The sequence below is a fragment of the Ictidomys tridecemlineatus genome, chromosome 9, assembly GCF_052094955.1.
Source record: "Ictidomys tridecemlineatus isolate mIctTri1 chromosome 9, mIctTri1.hap1, whole genome shotgun sequence".
Taxonomy (NCBI): domain Eukaryota; kingdom Metazoa; phylum Chordata; class Mammalia; order Rodentia; family Sciuridae; genus Ictidomys; species Ictidomys tridecemlineatus.
The window spans coordinates 104,626,226-104,646,934 of NC_135485.1; the positions used below are offsets into that span (position 1 = coordinate 104,626,226).

At 32.3% G+C, this 20,709-nt stretch overlaps 1 protein-coding gene across 1 annotated transcript in view; it reads left to right on the forward strand.

Annotated features, from left to right (window-relative positions):
* Positions 1-20,709, forward strand: part of Stpg2 (sperm tail PG-rich repeat containing 2) — a 501,428-nt gene that overhangs the window by 111,120 nt on the left and 369,599 nt on the right. The window contains exons 6-8 of the mRNA XM_078020746.1: positions 3,445-3,604; positions 11,868-12,019; positions 18,424-18,516. Coding sequence (XP_077876872.1) covers positions 3,445-3,604; positions 11,868-12,019; positions 18,424-18,516 — 405 coding nt within the window. The remainder of the gene's footprint in view (positions 1-3,444; positions 3,605-11,867; positions 12,020-18,423; positions 18,517-20,709) is intronic.

Below are 20,709 nucleotides of genomic sequence, written 5' to 3' on the forward strand. Positions count from 1 at the left end.
TTGTTTATCACATATATCCCTAATTTTTTATCAATTGGCAACTATCATATTTTAAATATATTTTAAGAAATGGAAAAGAAAAAAATGATATCAGTATTGTTTAAAAAGATATGTAGAAACAAATAATGGTTAGGTGAAAGATGTGGAGAAGTTAATAGCAATCATGACTATCTGATAGAGATAACATTAGTGTTTAATTGAACATGAGCAGCTAAATAATGCCATTAACAATGTAGACTTAGGACACAGAATTTCTGGTTATAGGAATAAAGACAGATATGTTTCTGGGACAATTTAATCATTGATTAAGGAATTTGTTCAACATTTTACATGAATGTATTAGATTACATTACTTCTTCAAGTATTAATTTTTCAAACATCCTTTAATAACACTGGTTCTCAGCTCTGGATGTGCATTAGAAATACCTGGGGGGATTTTAATACATTCACATGCCCAGGTGCTACCCTGCCTTTCTACTCTTTCTCACAGAGAATGATTCAGTTGGTCTAGGATAGGGCCCAGGTACCAATATTTAATGCCTCAAGTGATTCTAGTATGCATCTGGGGTTTAGGATGGTAATTTTTAAACATTATATTTGACATATGAATAATAAGATAGTATTTAGAAAAAATTTAAATAGCTCTTTTTGATTCTTACAGTAATAAATTATTTTTGATAATACTAATATTTACTTGCTTTACAAAGTAAAAAAGAGCACATTTGAAATACTTACCTTTGTGTAAGTAAGAAGGAAGAATAGAAAGGCATACAAATAACCACTTTTCTTTATATATATATATACAATAATAATAAATCAGAAAGCATTGACATTGATTACTTATAAGGTGTGGTAAGGAGATATAGTGGAAACACTGGTGTGTGCTGTAGCTTACTTGTACTGTTTCAGAAGCCAATTGTTAATTTTCTATGATTTTGTAAATTGATTGCTGTTATGTTGGTAGTATTAAATTAGCCATTGCTTTGGGCATATTTACTTCATGGAAATCAGAAAATGTTACAAATTGAGGCACTTTTTTTGTCAGTGGTTCAGCATCCCATGGGACAGAATAGAAATGGAAGAAAGCAATAGTTCTTTTTTATATTTTTATCTTTTATGAATATATATTTTGTCTTTTGGAGGCAAGTCAATGTTTCATACATTAAAAAATGAAAATGAATCAGTAAGAATAGACAAAGATTAAAAACAAAACCTTCTGGAACTGAAAGAAAATGGAAGCAAATGAGTGATTGTATTCCAAATGCATTCCTTTAACCAAATTGAAAAAGGGGAGGCTTGGGGGAAGAAAGAATAACCCAGCTATCCACAGTATTTGACTATATCAGTCTTGGATGGGATTGGAGGGATGGGTAGTAAGTTTAGCATTGAAGAAAAATTCTGAACTATTTTCAGTAGGTTGGTTTATTGGAATGGTATTGATAAAACAATCATTATAGAGGTAGCACAGTTTTAAGCAAAATAATTGTTATTGTGAACTAGGATTTTTAATGCAGAAAAGGTGTGTGCAAATATGGATTGGGGGATGTGGAAAAAGAACCTGTGGGATAGATATGAATGGAAGATTTTGATGGAATTTATGATTTCTAATATATATGAACATATATGTATGCATGCACTTATATGTATGTATCTATGTGTACCTATATATGTAGGTATCTATATTTTTGTAGCTTGGTCTGATAAATGAATCAAGGAACAGAGACACTCCAGTATCAAGGAGAATTTCTAATGCCTGGACCTTGATCACTAATTATATTCCCCATTAAACAGAACAGGATTCTTCTGAAAAATGACTGATTTTAATGTAGAAAGAATTAAATATCTTATTGTAATATCTTATTGTATCAGAAAGTGAGTTTTAAGAAATAAATAAAAAATGAGAGTATATCATAGGTACATAGGAACTAACTTGAAACCTTCCTCATCCCCACCACTGTTCCAAAGTTCAGCAATGAGTTATAAATCATTAAAATGTCATCCTTGAGATGATTTGGACAATAAATAGATAAGTAAATAGATTAAATAATGGAAAAATAATTGGAGAAGAAGGCAGATCTCTTGCTTACAGTAGAATACTGAGTGCTTGCTGATTAATGTAGAGGGAGTATTGGATTTGATCAAAACTAAAATCAATGGTAAGGATCAGAGACTATCATGTACCTCCAAATAAGATAGCCTTAGAAAGCCATATCATCTATTTCCTATTCTTCTCAAGAATACATAATATGGATATAATCATGGGGAACCCTAGGATAAATTCCAAATAAGAAAGGTTTATTGTACCAAAGGGAAACACAATATTCTCCCAAGATGTTAAAAGTCTCAAAGCACAAAGAAAAGCAGTGGAAATATCTTTGCATTAAAGGAGGCTAAAAAGACATGATGTCTAAGAGCAATATCTGATCCCATATGAGATCATGTATTTCATGGTAAAAATCAGTATAGGCATTTTAGACCAGTTTGGATTATGAATGGTAGATCAGATGTATTAAATCATTGATATGTTTATTGAATTTAATAACTGTACTATAATATATAAGGAAACATTCCTATTTTTCATTTATATATATAAAAGTGTTTAGAGGTGAAAGATCAATGCATATATATTTTTTCATGTATGTGAATATACACACATACGTGTGTGTATGTGTATATGTGTGTGTATGTATATATATATATATATATATATATATATATATGGAACCTGGTAGACAAAAAGAGAGAGGATACATAAATTAAAAAAAGCAAATGGTGTAACATGTTAGAATTAGGTGAAACTAGGTAAACTTCCTACAGTTATTTTCTGTATTTTTTAATTTTTAAAACCTTTTTGTGAAACTCAAAGTTATTTTAAAATAAAAAGTTAAAAAGTAATATACAATATTTTATGAGTTCATAGTTACACACATATGTATATATTTAATGTTAGTAAATTTATTAGTTAAGCTGAATTTGTAAACCACTTGAATCTAAGATTTTATTTTTCTTAAGATGCTTAATTATATTGTTGTGTTAATTGAATATGTGTGTTGAGAAACATTGCTAATGTAGTGTAATTTGTTTACTTAAAGCAATCATATTAGATCATATAGTTTTTATTTATGATCTTAATTTTCAGAATATTTTAAATGTTGAAATTGTTCATATACTATCATTTAGAATATCATATTGAGATTATTCCTTTCTAGAAGTTTATATGCCTTGGTAAGGCATTTAATATATTACTATATTAGTATATAGGAATTTGATTAAAAGCTATATATTTTGTTTTGATGTTTGTAAGATCTTAATTCATCTACATTTTCTTCACTCCATTAATAAATTAAACTCTGATGTTATATACTCTGTAGCTTAGCTTTTAACTTGTGAAGTATCAAAATGTTCTATAGTTTCTCAATGACATATTTTCCTGTTCTTCACTAGAGATTTGTACCTATTAAATCAATCACCCCAGCTCCTGGCACATATAATGAAATTAGAACAACTCTCAAGTACCCAAAGAAAACATCAGGACAGAAAAACACTCCATTTGGTCAAAGAGCTGCCCGATTCATAGAGGACTGCAAGGCAGCGGAAATGCCAGGTTAGTAATTAATCCATATATTTCTACTCTTTACTTTTATGTAGCTTAATATTCTTAACAAGATGGAAGCACCAGAGAGTACGATTAGTGGTTATCATTTTAAGTTAACATTTTTTTAAGCATCAACTATGCACTAAACACATATAAGTCAAAATAAAGTAAAGTTTTATTTAGATTTCACTTTTAATATGTCGTACACCTTAATTGTAATTTGAAACTGTTTTTCTTTACTCAGTAAATCTCCTAATTTCCTCTTGGTAGATTAATAGATATAGATATAATTCATAACATTCATTTTTGTTAAAACATTTATTTATATCAAATCACATTTTCTGATATTTTCTTTTTATTGATTTTTAAAAAATAGATGACAGTGGAATGCATTACAATTCTCGTTACACATAATGAGCACAATTTTTCATATCTCTGGTTGTATATAAAATATGTTCACCAATACATGTACTTTGGATAATGATGTTCATCACATTCCACCATCCTTGCTTACTCCCGGCCCCCTCCCCTCCCCTCCCAACCCTTTACCCTATGTAGAGTTCATCTATTCCTTCCCATGCTCACCCTTACTACTCCACTATAAGTCAGTCACCTTATATCAGCATTTGTTTTTTTTTGGGGGATTGGCTAACTTCACATAGCATTATCTTCTCCAATGCCAACCCTTACCTGAAAATGCCATGATTTTGTTCTCTTTTATTGCTGAGTAATATTTTATTGTGTATATATGCCACATTTTTTAATCCATTCATCTACTGAAGGGCATCTAGGTTGGTTCCACAGTTTAGCTGTTGTGAATTGTGCTGCTATGAACATTGATGTGGCTGTGTCCCTGTAGTATGCTGTTTTTAAGTCCTTTGGGTATAGACCAAGGAGAGGGATAGCTGGGTCAAATGATGGTTTTATTACCAGATTTCCAAGGAATCTCCATACTGCTTTCCATATTGGCCGCACCAATTTGCAGTCCCACCAGCACTGTATGAATGTACCTTATTCCCCACATCCTCACCAACACTTATTGTTGTTTGTCTTCATAATAGCTGCCATTCTGACTGGCGTGAGATGATATCTTAGAGTACTTTTGATTTGCATTTCTTTAATTGCTAGAGATGATGAACATTTTTTCATATATTTGTTGATTGAAAGTATATCATCTTCTGGGAAGTCTCTGTTCAGGTCTTGTCTCATTTATTGATTCTATTATTTGTTTTGTTGATGTTTGGCTTTAAATTCATATGGAAAAATAAGAGACCCAGAATAGCTAAAGCAATCCTTAGCAGGAAGAGTGAAGCAGGGGCATCACTATACCAGGTCTTAAACTATACTAAAAAGCAATAGTAACAAAAACAGCATGGTATTGGCCCCAAAACAGACTAGTAGACCAATGGTACAGAATAGAGGACACCAGAGACTAACCCACAAAATTACAATTATCTTATATTAGACAAAGGAGCCAAAAATATGCACTGGAGAAAAGATAGCCTCTTCAACAAATGGTGGTGGGAAAACTGAAAATCCATATGCGACAAAATGAAATTAAAGCCCTATCTCTCACCATGCACAAAACTCAACTCAAAGTGGATCAATGACCTAGAAATTAAACCAGAGACTCTGTGTCTAATAGAATAAAAAGTAGGCCCTAATCTTCATCATGTGGGATTAGGCCCCAACTTCTTTAGTAAGACACCTCTAGTGCAAGAATTAAAACCAAGAATCAATAAATGGGTGGGATCAAACTAAAAAGTTTCTTCTCAGCAAAAGAAACAATTAATGAGGTGAATAGAGAACCTACATTTTGGGAGCAAATTTTACCCCTCACACACAACAGATAGATCACATTTTCTCATATTTTCAATGGTTATTCTAGTATATAGAGCTAAGAATATAGAACTAACATAATATATATAATTTTTATCCTATAGTTCTAATTATCTACTGCTGTATTGAAGAATGGCTTAAAAATAAAACATTTGTATTATATCTCATTTTTTGAGAAGACAAGAATGCAGGGCTCCAGTGGGACTGTCATAGCTTCATCATGTCTGACTTTTCAATGGTGTCATGGCCCCACAATACATGGCTAGAGCCAGGCATTGTGGCACATGCCTGTAATCCCAGTGATTCAGGAGGATGAGGCTGGAGGATGACAACTTTGGGGCTAGCCTTAGCAACTTGGTCACTAAGTAGCTTAATAAGATCCTGTCTCAATATATATATATGTGTGTATATATATATACATACATACATGCCTGAGGATGTAGCTCAGTGATAAAGTACCTCCTAAGTTCACCCAAGTGAATCCCCCTCCCCCCCAAAAAGCCTTGGCTAGATACTGCAAGGCTTTTATTGACTCAATCATAGCACACCCATGATATCCCCTCTTCTGCATTCTATTAGTCAATCAGATCACTCAGTGCAGCACATACTAAAGGCAAAGATGTGAAACTTTATCTCTCAGTGATAGGAGTAGCAAACAATTTATAGCTATATTTAATCTACTATATAGTCTACTCTCTGACCACAAAGTATGTGAATTCTTCCTGTATGCGTCCATCCCTTCTTCTCAAGGACTCTAAAGCCCTATGAGATTATGGCCTGATCTTGGATTCTGGGATCTTGTCATCTAAATCAGGTGTAGGTGAGGATCTTGATTATAGCTTAGTATGCCTCATTTTGAGTATGAATCCTCTCTGTCAGAAGAGTTGTAAAACAAGAAATGTGTTGTTTCATCTAACATACAAGGGTGAGGGGGGGAGAGAGAGAGAGAGAGAGAGAGAGAGAGAGAGAGAGAGAAATTGTTCTAGATACACCTATGTAAAAAGGAGAAAACTATAAGTCCACAGAAGCCACATCACAATTCTGAAATACAACCAGATACAGATTGCTATTTTCTTCATTTGAGCTGAGTTATACCAGAGAGGAATGGTTTTCCATGGTTTCTAGTTTTACCTTTTGGGCTCTTATTTGTATCCCCTAATTCGTCCTTCCTTTCTATAAGAAATAGGCTGTATTCACAGCTAGAACTTTCTATCTTCTTCCTACCTGTAGATGAATAAGCTACTTTTCATTTTGTCCAGTTAATATATCTTTCTTAACCCTGGTTAAATTGCTTATAAAAATTTTGTGAGTTTTTTATTGTATTAAATTATAATAAAATCTATTAGACAAAGTCACATATATTTTATTGTAAAAGTCTTTTTTCTACTTTGAGGCAGCTTGTTTGAACATCCTTAAATTCTTAGAAGCTCTATTGTCATAGTCAAGTGGGTCTAAGATTCTCATAAGCTCTTTTATTTAGTTGAATGATTCTATAAAGCACCACCCTAAATCTTTCTGAAACTTTAACAAAGAGTTTTACAGACAAATCCTGCTTTTGGTCTTTTCCCTCAAGCTACTTGTTCCTTTAAGAGATTTTTGTTGCCTAGAGAGGCTAGGAATGAAAAACATTATTTTAAAATTCAGAAAATTCTTATTCCTTTTTATTTTCTATAAATTCTGCTTGAAAAGTAAAAAGTAAAAGTGTTTAAATTCAATTTGTTCTCCCATGTCTTCTCATATGTGGATAAAAGCAACTTCTGACATATTGACATTCAGCCTGGAATTTTTTCTAGTTAGAATTTACTTGTTCATTAGGTATTTTCTTTATTATATCAAATATGAGTTTTGCTAAATTTCTACTGTTATATGAGCGATTTTTTCTCCAGCCTCCCATAACAGTTTTGTCAAGTCATCAACATCAGTATCCTCAAGGCCATTTTGAGAAGTCTTGAGGTTGCTTTGGCTTTGCATCCATTGTCAGGTTGTAAAGTCATTGCTACTATTATTTTTGGCTTTGTTATGGCATTACTCCATTTCTTGTTTAACTATTTGTTATTCATTTCATTGAGAAGTTGAATATCACTCTTCTCCCTTTCAATCCTGACTAGCCTTGGTGACTTTCTTGACCAGTGCATTCAGTGGAAGTGATATTCTAAATTTCCTGCAATTCTGATCAAAATCCCAATGGAATTCCTAATAGAAATAGAAAAAGCAATCATGAAATTCATCTGGAAAAATAAGAGACCCAGAATAGCCAAAGCAATCCTTAGCAAGAAGAGTGAAATAGGAGGCATCACAATACCAGACCTTAAACTATACTACAGAGCAATAGTAACAAAAATGTCATGGTATTGGCACCAAAATAGAAATGTAGACCAGTGATACAGAATTGAAGACACAGAGATAAACTCACATAAATAGAGTTATCTCACACTAGACAAAGGTGCCAAAAACACATATTGGAGAAAAGATAGCCTCTTCACCGAATGGTGCTGGGAAAACTGGAAATCCATATGCAACAAAATGAAATTAAACTCCTGTCAATGACAATGCACAGAACTCAACTCAAAGTGGATCAAGGATCTAGGAATTAGAAGAGACCCTGCACCTAATATAAGAAAAAGTAGGCCCCTGACTTCCTCAACCAAGTCTTAAAGCTAGTGAAATAAAATCAAGAATTAACAAATAGGATTGATTCAAACTAAAAAGCTTCTTCTCAGCAAAGGAAACAATCAATAATGTGAAGAGAGAGCCCACAAGTGGGAGAACATATTCATTTCATGCACATCAGATAGAGCACTAATTTCCAGGATATATAAAGAACTCAAAAAGCTAACAGCAAAAAACCAAATAACCCAATCAATAAATGGGCTAAGGAACTGAACAGACACTTCCCAGAAGAAGATATACAATTCAGTCAACAAATATATGAAAAAATGTTCAACATCTCTAGCAATTAGAGAAATGCAAATCAAAACCAAGATTTCACCTCACTCTAGTTAGAATAGCAGTTATCAAGAATACAAGCAATAATAAGTATTGGCGATGATGTGGGGAAGAGGGTAAACTCATGCATTGCTGGTGGGATTGTAAATTGGTGCAACCACTATGGAAAGCAGTATGGAGATTCCTTAGAAAACTTGGAATGGAACCAGTATTTGAACAGCTATCCCACTTCTCCATCTATACCGAAAGGAGTTAAAATCAGCATAGTATAGTTAGTAACTCAGCCACATCAGTGTTCATAGCAGCTCAATTCACAATAGCTAAATTGTGGCACCAACCTAGATGCCCTTAAACAGATTAATGAATAAAGAAACTGTTTGGAATATCACTCAGCATTAATAGAGAATAGAATTATGGCATTTGCAGGTAAAGGAATGGAGTTGGAGAATATTGTGCTAAGTGAAGTTACTCAATGCCAAAATACAAAGGCTGAATGTTCTCTCTGATAAGTGGATGCTGATCCATAATGATGGGGTATTGTGGGGAGATTGAACTTTGATTGCAAAGGGGAGGGGACATAGGTAAGTAGGAAAATTGATGGAATGAGATGGGCGTCATTACCCTAGGAACAGACGGTGCGATTCTACATCATGTACAATCAGAGAATGAAAAGTTGTGCTCCATTTGTGTATAATAAATCGAAATGCAGTCTGCTGCCATGTATAACTAATTAAAACAAATAAAAAATGATCATATGGAAATTTGGTTTCTTTCAATGTAGCTATTAGAGTACAGTAATGCATTAGACCTGTCAAGAAGTTATGGGGCAGATTTGACTACTTATTGGATAGCTGCAATTTACTGCTGGAAGTCCTCCCCTAAACTTTCTAACTCTCCATTAGCAGATCGGATTAAGGATTCCTGGGAATTTCCTTGGACTTAATGATTAGACAATGAATATGTAAAACTTTGATTTGAGTGAATCATATAATCATAATGACTTTTTATGCCAGAAGCTTAAAAATATAGTACCTGTGATGTATAGGCCATGGATATCCTGAGTTCTGAGGTCAGGCTATGGTTAATTACTTAAGCTTACCTACAGAATGTTATGTTGTGCTCTTGCACCAGAGTGATTATAGATCTGACATACTTTTCTTTTATATACCTTAAATGGTTGTACAGATAGTTTTTATTATACTTTGTTTTCATCTTCCTAAACGTTACCAGTAGAAGAAATATTGGAAGACACCAAGAATAATATAATTAGCACTTAGGTTTTCTAAGAATTGATACAACAGATTTTGGTAGGGGCATTTGGTGTATAGATTTTGAAATTGGAATATTTTAAAAATTGGGGAGTTTGCTGCTTCAGACAAACTTGAATGTATCAAGAATATGAAGTATTTGCTTATATGGGATGATTTGATCACTTTAACATCTAGAATTAACCAAAGGATCATTTAGCAACTCAGAGACTCCTTTGTCTATTGTTTGTTTCTTGCCCATGATAAGAAAGGAGATTACCCAAGAGTATATAGCGATGCAATGATTTCTTCATCAAGGAGTTGTTGCAGAGTACTTGGTGAAATAGTAAATTTGCAATTAGTTGTAAACTCTTTATCTTGTAGATTCATTTTGGAGAATCAGTAGTCCACAGATCAGATTTTGAATAGTTTGATTTAGTCAATTCCTATTATTTCTAGATGATGAACTTGAAGCCAAGAAAAATAAGACTTAAGTGTGGTCTCATACCTGGAATTTGCAGAGCTAATTTAGTAAAATCAACATGAGTACAACCAAGTTTAGTGTTGACTTTCAAGTATATCATATTTTATATAGTAGATATTACTGCTCACTGCAATAACTTTTTTTAAAAAAAGGGGAGGAAGGGGCAAGGGAGGGGGGGCATAGGGTTAGTGAGAAATGATGATGGAATGTGATGGATATTATTATCCAAAGTGCATGTATAAAGACATGAATGGTGTGACTGTACTTTGTGAAGACAAGAGACATGAAAAAACTGTGCTCTATATGTGCGCTATGAATTGAAATGCATTCTGCTGTCATGTATAATAAATTAGAATACATAAAATAAAAACAAGAAAAATTGAATTATAAAGAACAAACTCAAATATTTGCTTAAAATATTTGTATTAATAAAATTTTTGATAGCAAAGAATGTTGTTTGTATTTTTTGAATGAAAACTATTATGAAGCTTTATTCATACTGTCACTGTAGAAAATATTACAGTTTATAATTATGTGCTCAAAGGTAAAGGGCAAAAATTAAAATAACTGCCATGATAAGGAGATCAGATGATAATGATTTTAATTTTTATTGTTTTCATGAAATTCACTTTACTTGCTATGTCAACCTTTGAACACTTTTCAGCTTTGAGATTTTTTTCCTTTTTTCTGTTCTATTAAAGTATAATTTACACACAATAAAGACTATTCATTTTGAGAGTACAGTTTGATAATGTTTTAGTAAATGTATGTAGTCAACTGTCATCCAAAGAGACTCAATTGCTATGTTAAACAAAAAGACATTTATATGGAATCTTAAATAGAAATTCAGGGAATACAGATTCTAGTATAGACCAGGATGTGTTTCATTAGGTATAGTGTTAGAGGATTCTTTTGACGATAAATAGATATTTTAAGTGGGTGACTTAAGTTGCTTGTCAGGAATTTATGACTGGGATAAATGTACTTCTATTGCTCATTGTTCTAGCACAGAGCAGCTCAGAGGATATCATTGTTATTGGGGAAGAGTTCATTTTATACAATTATTAGGATCTTCCTTTTCAGCAAATAATTTTCTTTTGGCATGTTCAACAAGTTGACAGAGTAGTCGGCATAGCATTATGAGGTGTATGGTCACAAAAATGGAGTCATAGGTGTCAACTTTCTTTCAGACAGGCAACCACCATTACAGTCAAGTTTTTAGAACATTTACATAATTTCTAAAAAGTTCCCTCATGCCTCTTTGTGTGATTTCTACCCTTACTCCTGACCTCAGGCAACTGTTTCTGATTCTGTGAATTTTGTCTTTATAAAATTTTATATAAGTGGAATAATGTATTATTCAGGAGTTTGTGACTGCCTTTTTTTACATGGCATCAAATGTTTTTGAGATTCATTCCCATCATTGCATTTATCTTTTATTTTTATTGCTGAGCAATATTTCATTATTTGAGTATAGTATTCCTATTCCATTGTTTTCTTTACCTATTCATCAGCTGATGGTCATTAGGTTGTTTTATTTTTGGAAATGCCTAGGAGTAAAATTTCTGGGTCATATGGTAAGAATAGTTTTAACTTTATATGAACTTCACAAATATTTTAAAAGGGTTTATACCATTTTTGCATACCAATAAAAATATGAGAACTTTTTCTAAAAAAAAGTTTCTTAATTTATTTAATTTGAAGAAGTAATTACCTGTATATTTGTTCTTATGTATAATATTTTTTATAATTTTAGGTCCTGGGTTTTATAATATCCTAAACAAAACTGTAATCACCAATGTCAGCTTAGAGAAAAAAAAGAAAAGTGCATTTGGTTCTTCTGTCCCTAGAACCTCGTTCCTGGTTCAGGAAAATGCTTGCACTACTCCTGGGCCTTCTCATTACCAGGTAACATGTTAATACAAAAATAATATTTTTATATCTAATGTCAAGCCCTTAGTGGTCTCTCAAAATTATGTCTGATAATAGAACTTGTTGATAGGATATTAATTATTATGGCTATATTCCATATGTTAAGTAAAGTTTGAGCATATTTTAGGAAAATGGCAGAAATAAGAAGATACAAATTTAGATGTATCTAGAGATGACAAATATAACATTTGAAAAAATGTGCACTGGGGATGTGTTCAAGTAAGAATAATCAGAATGGTGAAGACCCACAAATTCAAACCACTAAATGAAGATATTTAATATAAACAGGTGAAAGTGAAGACCTAGGAGCTGCCTTTTTTTTTTTTGCATTACTAGAGATTGAACTCAGGAATGCTTTATCATTGAGCTACAACTCTAGTCCTTTTTATTTTGAGACAGGGTCTAAGTTGTCAAGGCTGGCCTCCAGTTGATCTTCCTGCCTCAGCCTCCTGTGTAGTTGGAATTACAGGCATGTGCCAACATATCTGTCCAGATAGCTGGTTTTAAAATGTTAAATTTTCTAATATGGAAAATGTTCTGTGTGACATACACCAGTGGATGAGAGTGAAGAGTGATTGTTTCAGATTTCAATGCAGTGGAAGTAATGACTGGATTTTGATTTAGTACAGATGTGTAATATGATTTTTAGATGAGACCAACAGAAACAATAATGAAAACAAAAGAAAACAAACTAGAAAATAGGAATTTTTATGTAGTAGTTTGAAATATGATGTCCCATATTACTGATACATGAACTATTTTATGTTTTATTATAAAAAAGTTATTTTGTGAGGTTAAATTTTGTATTTTTAGATCTTTTTCAGGTTTCTAGCTTTTTATTGAAGTTTATTATTCAGAGATTTATTTTCTATGTAAACATCATACCCAAATATTTGTTTTCTATAAAAAATATCTATTTTTATTGTTTTTATAAGACACAATTCTCTATATTTTGTTTTCTGCACATTTTTTTTGTTGTTGTTCAGAACTACCTTTTCAAGGCTGATTATATACCAAATATCTTTCAAGGATCTAGTATCTCTCTCCCAAGCAAAGAATATTGTTCTCACCCATTATAAAAGATATTTTTTTGTAGTGCTGGGTGGGGATTGAACCCAGGGCCTTGTTCATGTGAGGCAAGCACTCTACCAACTGAGTCATATCCCTAGCCCCATAGGTATCCATTTTTTACCATCTATCTTGCCTTCATTAGGGTTTGAGGGTAAGGAGGACTGTCTAAGTATGCTGATGGTCATGCAGTTTTTCATGCTATGAGTGAAAGTGAAGACCTAGAAGCTGCCTTTGTCTTTGACTAAACAGTTTGGTATCTTCTGCCAGCACCCATAAAACTGGAAGTATTTTATAATTTGAGGTAGGGTGAAAATTTCTTGACATGGGTAGACCTTAATCTTTTTGTTTTTAACTTAATTTCATTAATTTATTTATATGTGGTGCTGAGAATCAAACCCAGGGCCTCACACATGTTAGGCAAGTGCTCTACCACTGAGCCACAAACCCATCCCCTAGACAGTAATCTTTAGACATTTTTCTTTTACTATTATTTGTCCTATAGGACCAGTAATATATCTGACAGCTTCTTCAAAACAACTCTTTGGTTTCTGAATGTTTAATTTATTTTCTATTAAACTTACCAGTTTATTATTGAGATGATAAAATAAGAACAATTTTAACATGCCTACATATAATCAAAGTATTTATTCAGATTGCTGGATTTTCTAGATTCTTGACTTTTAATTTTGAACTTCTTTTTGTTATCAATCTTTGATGTATTTATTTAACATTTATAGTTCAGTTTGACATATATACACATACATATAAATGTACATATAAATGAATACATATACAGTAGATATATAAATTGTGATAGAAAACACATGATATTAAATTTACCATATTAACAATTTTAAATGCTTTTATAGGTGAATTTTAAATACATAATGAATGTTAGTCATTTGGGGGACTTTTTTTGCCATTTTTTTTGTGTAAAATATACTAATTATTCATTATTTTTAGTAACTGACATAAAAATAATTATTAAATTATAAGCTGAAACAAATGAAAAAAGAACCCTTTATTTATAGTAAAATAGAGATCATAATAGTACATACCTCAAAATTTTATTGTGAATACTAAATAAACCATATAAAACACTTCACATATAAAACACTTTGAATAACTTTTAGTACATAGTAAGGACTCAAGTTTTTCTGGTTTTTACATGTATAAATAATTTTTTAGCAATAGTATTTATTACATGGATGTACCACTTTTTCTTTATCTAGTCACACACTGAGCAGTATTTGAACTGTTTCCAGCTTTTGACTATTATGAATAAAGCTGCTATGAACACTCACATACATGTTAATGTAGGAAAACAAGGTTCATTTCTCTGGGATAAGTATATAGGAGTGCGACTTCTGGGATATATCATAAGTGTATGTTTAATTTTTAAGAAACTGTCAAACCTAAGAAGCAACTAAACTGTTTTGGAGGCAGTAACATTTTACATTCTCACCAACTATGTTAAAGTGATCCACTTTTTGTGCATCCTTAGCATTTTAATTACTGCAATATTTCACTTATTGTTTTCCATTTTTTTAACTTGTAAATGGACACAATGTCTTTATTATTTATTTATTTATTTTGGTGCTGAGTATTGAGCCCAGGGCCTAATGCTTGTGAGGCAAGTGCTCTACCACTGAGCTACAACCCCAGCCCTCATTTATTCTTTTTTTTATTTTATTATTTTTTTAGTTGTAGTTGGACACAATATCTTTATTCCATTCATTTATTTTTATGTGGTGCTGAGGATCTAACTCAGGGTCCCGTGAATGCTAGGCAAGCCCTCTACCGCTGAGCCACAATCCCAGCCCACATTTATTGTTTTTTTTTTTTATGTTATGTTTTAAATGTCTATATTAGTGCTTTATAATTGTACATAATCGTGAGGTTCTTTGTGATATAATCATATATGCATACAATATAATTTTCTCTATTTCAGTCCCTAGTACTACTTCTTTTCCTTTCTTCTTCCCTCCTCCCATTCCTAGTATTCTACTGATATTCCTTCTATTGGTTGTTTTTTAAATTGGTGCTTTATAGATATACATATAGGTGAAATTCACCATGGTACATTCAAATATGTATCTAGCATAATTTGGTCAATTTCATTATGCATTTCCTCCCTTTTCCTCTCTCTCCTCACTCTTCTCAATCCCCTTATATTTTACTAATCTTCCTTCTATTTTCATAAGTTCATCCCCTTTTCTCCCCCCCCCCTTATTTTGCTGTAGCTTCTGCATATGAGAGAAGACATTCAACTCTTGACAAAACTGAGTCTGTCTTATTTCACTTGACATGATGTTCTCCAGTTCCATCAATTTATCAGCAAATGCCATAATTTTATTCTTCTTTATGGCTGAGTAAAACTCCTTTGTATACACATACCACATTTTCTTTATCTGTTCATCTGTTTACAGGCACCTAAATTGGTTCCATATTGTGGCTACTGTGAATTGTGCTGCTACAAAAATTGATGTGCTTATATCACTATAATTTTTTTGACTTTAGGAACTAAATACCAAGGAGTGGGATAACTGGGTCATATGGGAATTCTCTTCCTAGTTTTTTGAGGAATTTTCATACTGCTTTCCAAAGTTGTACTAATTTACAGTCCCACCACCAATTTGAGTGGACCCTTTCCTCCGTTTCCTCACCCATTTATTATTATTTGTATTCCTGATAATTGCCATTCTGAGTGGAGTAAGATGAAATTTCAGTATAGTTTTGATTTGTAGTTCCCTGATTTCTAGGGATATTAAACATTTTTTCATATATTTAATGGCCATTGTATTTCATCTTTTGAGAAATGACTATTTAGTTCTTTTGCCCATTTATTGATTGGGTTATTTGAATTTTTGATGTTAAGTTGTTTGAATTCTTTGTATATTCTAGCCATCAATACAGTGTCAGAGGGCAGCAGGCAAACATTTTCTTTCATTCTGTAGGCTCTCTTTATGTTTTCTTTGCTGTGCAGAAGTTTTTAATTTGATGCTGTGCCATTCATTGATTCTTGGTTTTATTTTTTTTAGCACTAGGGATCTGGTTAAGAAAGTCAGTTCCAATGCCAATATGTTGTAATGTTGAGCCCATGTTTTCTTCCAACAGCTGCTAAGTTTCTGGTCTAAATACTAGGCTTTTGATCCACTTTGACTTGACTTTTGTGCAAGGTCAAAGACAGGGATCTAGCTTCATTCTTCTACATATGGATATGTACTTTCCTAATACCATTTGTTAAAAAGTATATCTGCTGTACTGTATGTTTTTGCACCCTTTTCGAGTATCAGATGACTTCCTGTATATAAATGGGTTTCTTTCTGTGTCTTTTGTTCTGATTCATTGGTCTTTATGTCTATTTCGGTGCTATTACCATGCTGCTTTTTGTTACTGTAGCTCTGTAGTATTTGGCATTCAGTATTGTGATGCCTATTTTTATTGAAGTATCTATGGTTGTACTCAGACTCTGTAGTATTGATTACATTTTTGCCAGTGCTTTGTTTACCTCTGGTTGTTTCATTTTTTTAAGTATAATCCCTCTGGGACCTCCAAGGTGAACCTGATGTATTTAGGGTCCTTCTTTCTGGCAGGTCCTGAACTACATCTTCGATGCTTTTGTGTTTCAGTATTTTGGCTTACATTTTTAACTTTGCCCTGCTTTTACCTCTCACAGATATTCTGATGAGAAAACAGACCAGGTGTTTTTAGGTACTTCAAGTCTGCAATTTTGTCATTTTGTCCCAATAAAAGACAATAAGATAATTTCTCAGTTCCTTAGCAGCAGCAGCCTTGTGCTAGGCCTAAGCCCAGATTCCTATTGTATTATCTAGTCTATTATCAGCAAATGCTCCAGTGAGAAAGCACCTGCTGGTTGACAGTTCACCACTCAGAGGCTCTACCCTTTTCAGAATTTTAGCCCTCTGATCTTTGTTACTTCTATAACTCTATGAGGCCTTTCAAAATAAGACTTTGTTGTATTTTATCTGGATTAATTTAAAATTGTTCATGGTTGGAAATGTGGTGTGCTACAAACTACTTATTCCCTTTAAAGTCAAAATCATCCAAAGAGGAATTCACTTATTATTATTTAAGCTTGGATACTTCTACTCCTTAAATAAAAATTGCAGAATGCTTTAGAAATTTCTTATAGCATAACTTCTAGTACCACGTACATGACATTGATAATACATTGATAAAAATTATTTTTCAATTGAAAAAATTTAAAATCTACACAATAATGATACTAGCTTATATATTCTTTATTTGAAGGCATTTGCATTTTTAAAAGATGTGACTGTGATTGTTCTGTTTTCTTTTGAGTGACTACATATAAATATCATGAAAAAACGAGTGGAAAAGTTACATTTTAGCATTTACGCTAAAGAACTGATAGTGTCACAGATACAGTATATGGGGGACTTTTTCCCCCACTGAATTAGTGTTAAAAATGTGAAAAGCGGAAGAGAGAAACCTCTAACTACTTTTCTACTATGTGTCAAAATCTGAAATATTAAAGATGAATAAAAAAGTATGAATACACAAAAACGTTGTGAATATACAAAAACAAATATGAGAATGGAAAATAAATCCTATCCCTTTTGTATAAACAAATAGTGTTGTTACTATTATATAGTTTAAATTATTAAATGAATGCAAATGAATAAATTATGATAAGTCAGAGAAAGTATAATATCACAAAGGTTAATTAATTGCTAATTAAAGTTTTAGATTACCAGCTTCCTCTAGCCTATTAATTTATATCTTCAATGCATATGAGGGATTATGATATTTAAGAACATTGATTACTTTGCATAGGAAATGTATTAATACATTACCACATAATTTAGTTATAGCTAATACATTTTATTTTATGTATTAATAATAAATCATTAACAGATAATACTACATAATTGTATAAATACATTATACTCATATTTTATTGAGATTAAAACCCTCTGGTTGTAAAGTAGAACAAGAATTGATGTCTGAATTAGATATCAGAATATATCTAGAAATTCACCCCTAATATTTTAAAATAATGTATGCAGATCCATCATACTTACCTACAGGTTCATATAATCAACTGTTTCCATTGTAATATTTCACTGAATTAAATCTTTTTAAATTCTATATCCTATTTAAAATTATAGTTTTTTATGAGTACATGTCTATTTCTATTTAGTGACAAAGCATTATTGATGATCTTCATTGCAAACAATTTTTAGAGTGCTACATATATTGATAAAAATAAATGGTATACTAATTTTAACCACTTCTTTCAACATGCTTTTTTGAATTCATAGGTTTGTGGACTTTTTGATGCATTACCTAACTTGACTAGCCAATATGCTGCCTTCTTATCAAGAACAGAAAGAACTACTAAAGTATTAGATACGGTAAGCAGACTTTTATAATTAAACTTATTTGTAATCTAGGAAACAAGGAGGAGACTTCATAACATAAATATTATATTATGAATTGATAGAGGTACCTGATCACCTGTTGTGAAATCTTTGCTAACCTGATAATTCCATATTTTTAAAGTTGAACAAAATTCTTGAAACTCAGTCAGAGTACATTGTTTTTCTATGAGGGAATCACTTGTAGTTGAGGTCTTACCAGAAATTTTATTCTTAGAATAGATGTGAAAGTTGAACTTAAGTGTGTTGAATATGGAATATAAAGTTTCGATTTAGGTTTTACTCAGTTTACCCACAGTATAATTTATTTCTCTTTTCAATTTAAATTCATCTTGAACCCTAAACCTCTTCAGTTATTTTTCACTCCTGTTAACTACATTATAAACTCTGTTTATATGATTTTTTAAATTGAAGTATCATTATTTTACAAATAGTTAAAATTGAGTAGATTGAAAATTATAAAGCAGACTAAATTTAAAAATGAATAGTAACTATTTCAGATTGAATTTGCAAGAAGATCAAGGTAAAATTTATAGTTAAAAAGTTATATCCACAGATAATGCTACTATAGTTTGAATGTTTACCTCATTATCCCTAATTCATATGTTGAAATTAATACCCAAGGTGATAGTATTAGGAGGTAAGACCTTCTGGGAAGTAATTAGATCATGAGGACAGATCTCTTTAAAATAGGATTAGTGGCTTTATGAAATAGGCCCAAGAGAGCTGCTCCGTGTGAGGTCATAGGGAAAAGGAAGGAGACACTGAATCTGCTTGTTCTTTGATCTTAAACTTTCCAGCCTCCAGAACTATGAGAAATAAATTTTTGTCATTAATAAGCTACCTAGTTTATGTTATTTCATTATAGTGGCCGAAACAAATTAAGACAAATGTCACAGTTTAGTCCTGTGTTTATAAAGTACCAGACTATCTTTACAAGATATTATTAATAACAAATGATCAAGACAGGATCATTAAACAGAGTTTAAAATGCAGCTAAACATCTATATCAGAGCATTGCTTAGTAAAATAAATACTGCTAAATGAGACAATGCCAAGAATTTATTTATAATATTTTTATTAGTAAAATCAGCAGTATGAAATAAGGGTGCACTGATTTAAGAAAATGATAAATGCACTGCTAATTAATATAACTATATGAAATGTAAGGGATTAGATTAATTTAGTGAGGCATTCAGGAATGGATTTGTTTTTTTTCTGAGGCATTAACTGAATTTGAGATAGGGTCAAAATTAGTATCAGGTTCTATGAGTTTTTTTTTCTTTGTTTATTTTGTAGCTCTTAATTCAAAAGACAGATTAAAATCATCTAGCAGTCTTTCTTTCTTTCCTTTCTTCCTTCCTTCCTTCCTTCCTTTCTCCTTCCTTCCTTCCTTCCTTCCTTCCTTCCTTCCTTCCTTTCCTTCTTTCTTTCTTCCTTCCTTCCTTCCTTCCTTCCTTCCTTCCTTCCTTCCTTCCTTCCTTCCTTCCTTCCTTCCTTTCCTTCTTTCTTCCTTCTTTACTGTCCTTCTTTCTTTCTTCCTTCCTTTCCTCCCTCCTTCCTTCCTTCCTTCCTTCCTTCCTTCCTTCCTTCCTTCCTTCCTTCCTTCCTTCCTTCCTTCCTTCCTTCTTTCCTTCCTTTCTTTCCTCAGGATTGAATCCAGGGGCACTTAACTGAGCCACATCCCCAGTCCTTTTTTTTTTTTTTTCCTAAATTTTGGCCTGGTGCAGTGGCACATGCCTTTAATTCCAGTGGCTTGGGCTAAGAAAGGAGGATCACAAGTTCAAAGCCAGCCTCAGCAATGGCAAGGCACTAAGCAACTCAGGGAAACCTTGTCTCTAAATAAAAATACAAAATAAGGCTGGGAACAGTGGCTGAGTGCCCCCGAGTTCAATCCCCAGCATCCACCCCTAAATAAAAATAAAATAAATTTTTATTTAGAGACAGGGTCTTGCTATGTTGCTTAGGGCCTTCTAAGTTGCTAAGGCTGGCTTGTATTTGTGATCCTCCTACTTAGCCTCTCCAGCTGCTGGATTACAGACATGTGCCACTGCTCTTGGCATCTAGCAATATTCTTGACATATAATATTGTTAAATAAGTGTGTTATTTCAGTAAATTATTTCTTCATGCCAGGGAATTTTGGATTTGGTTGTATGTCTGATTTACAT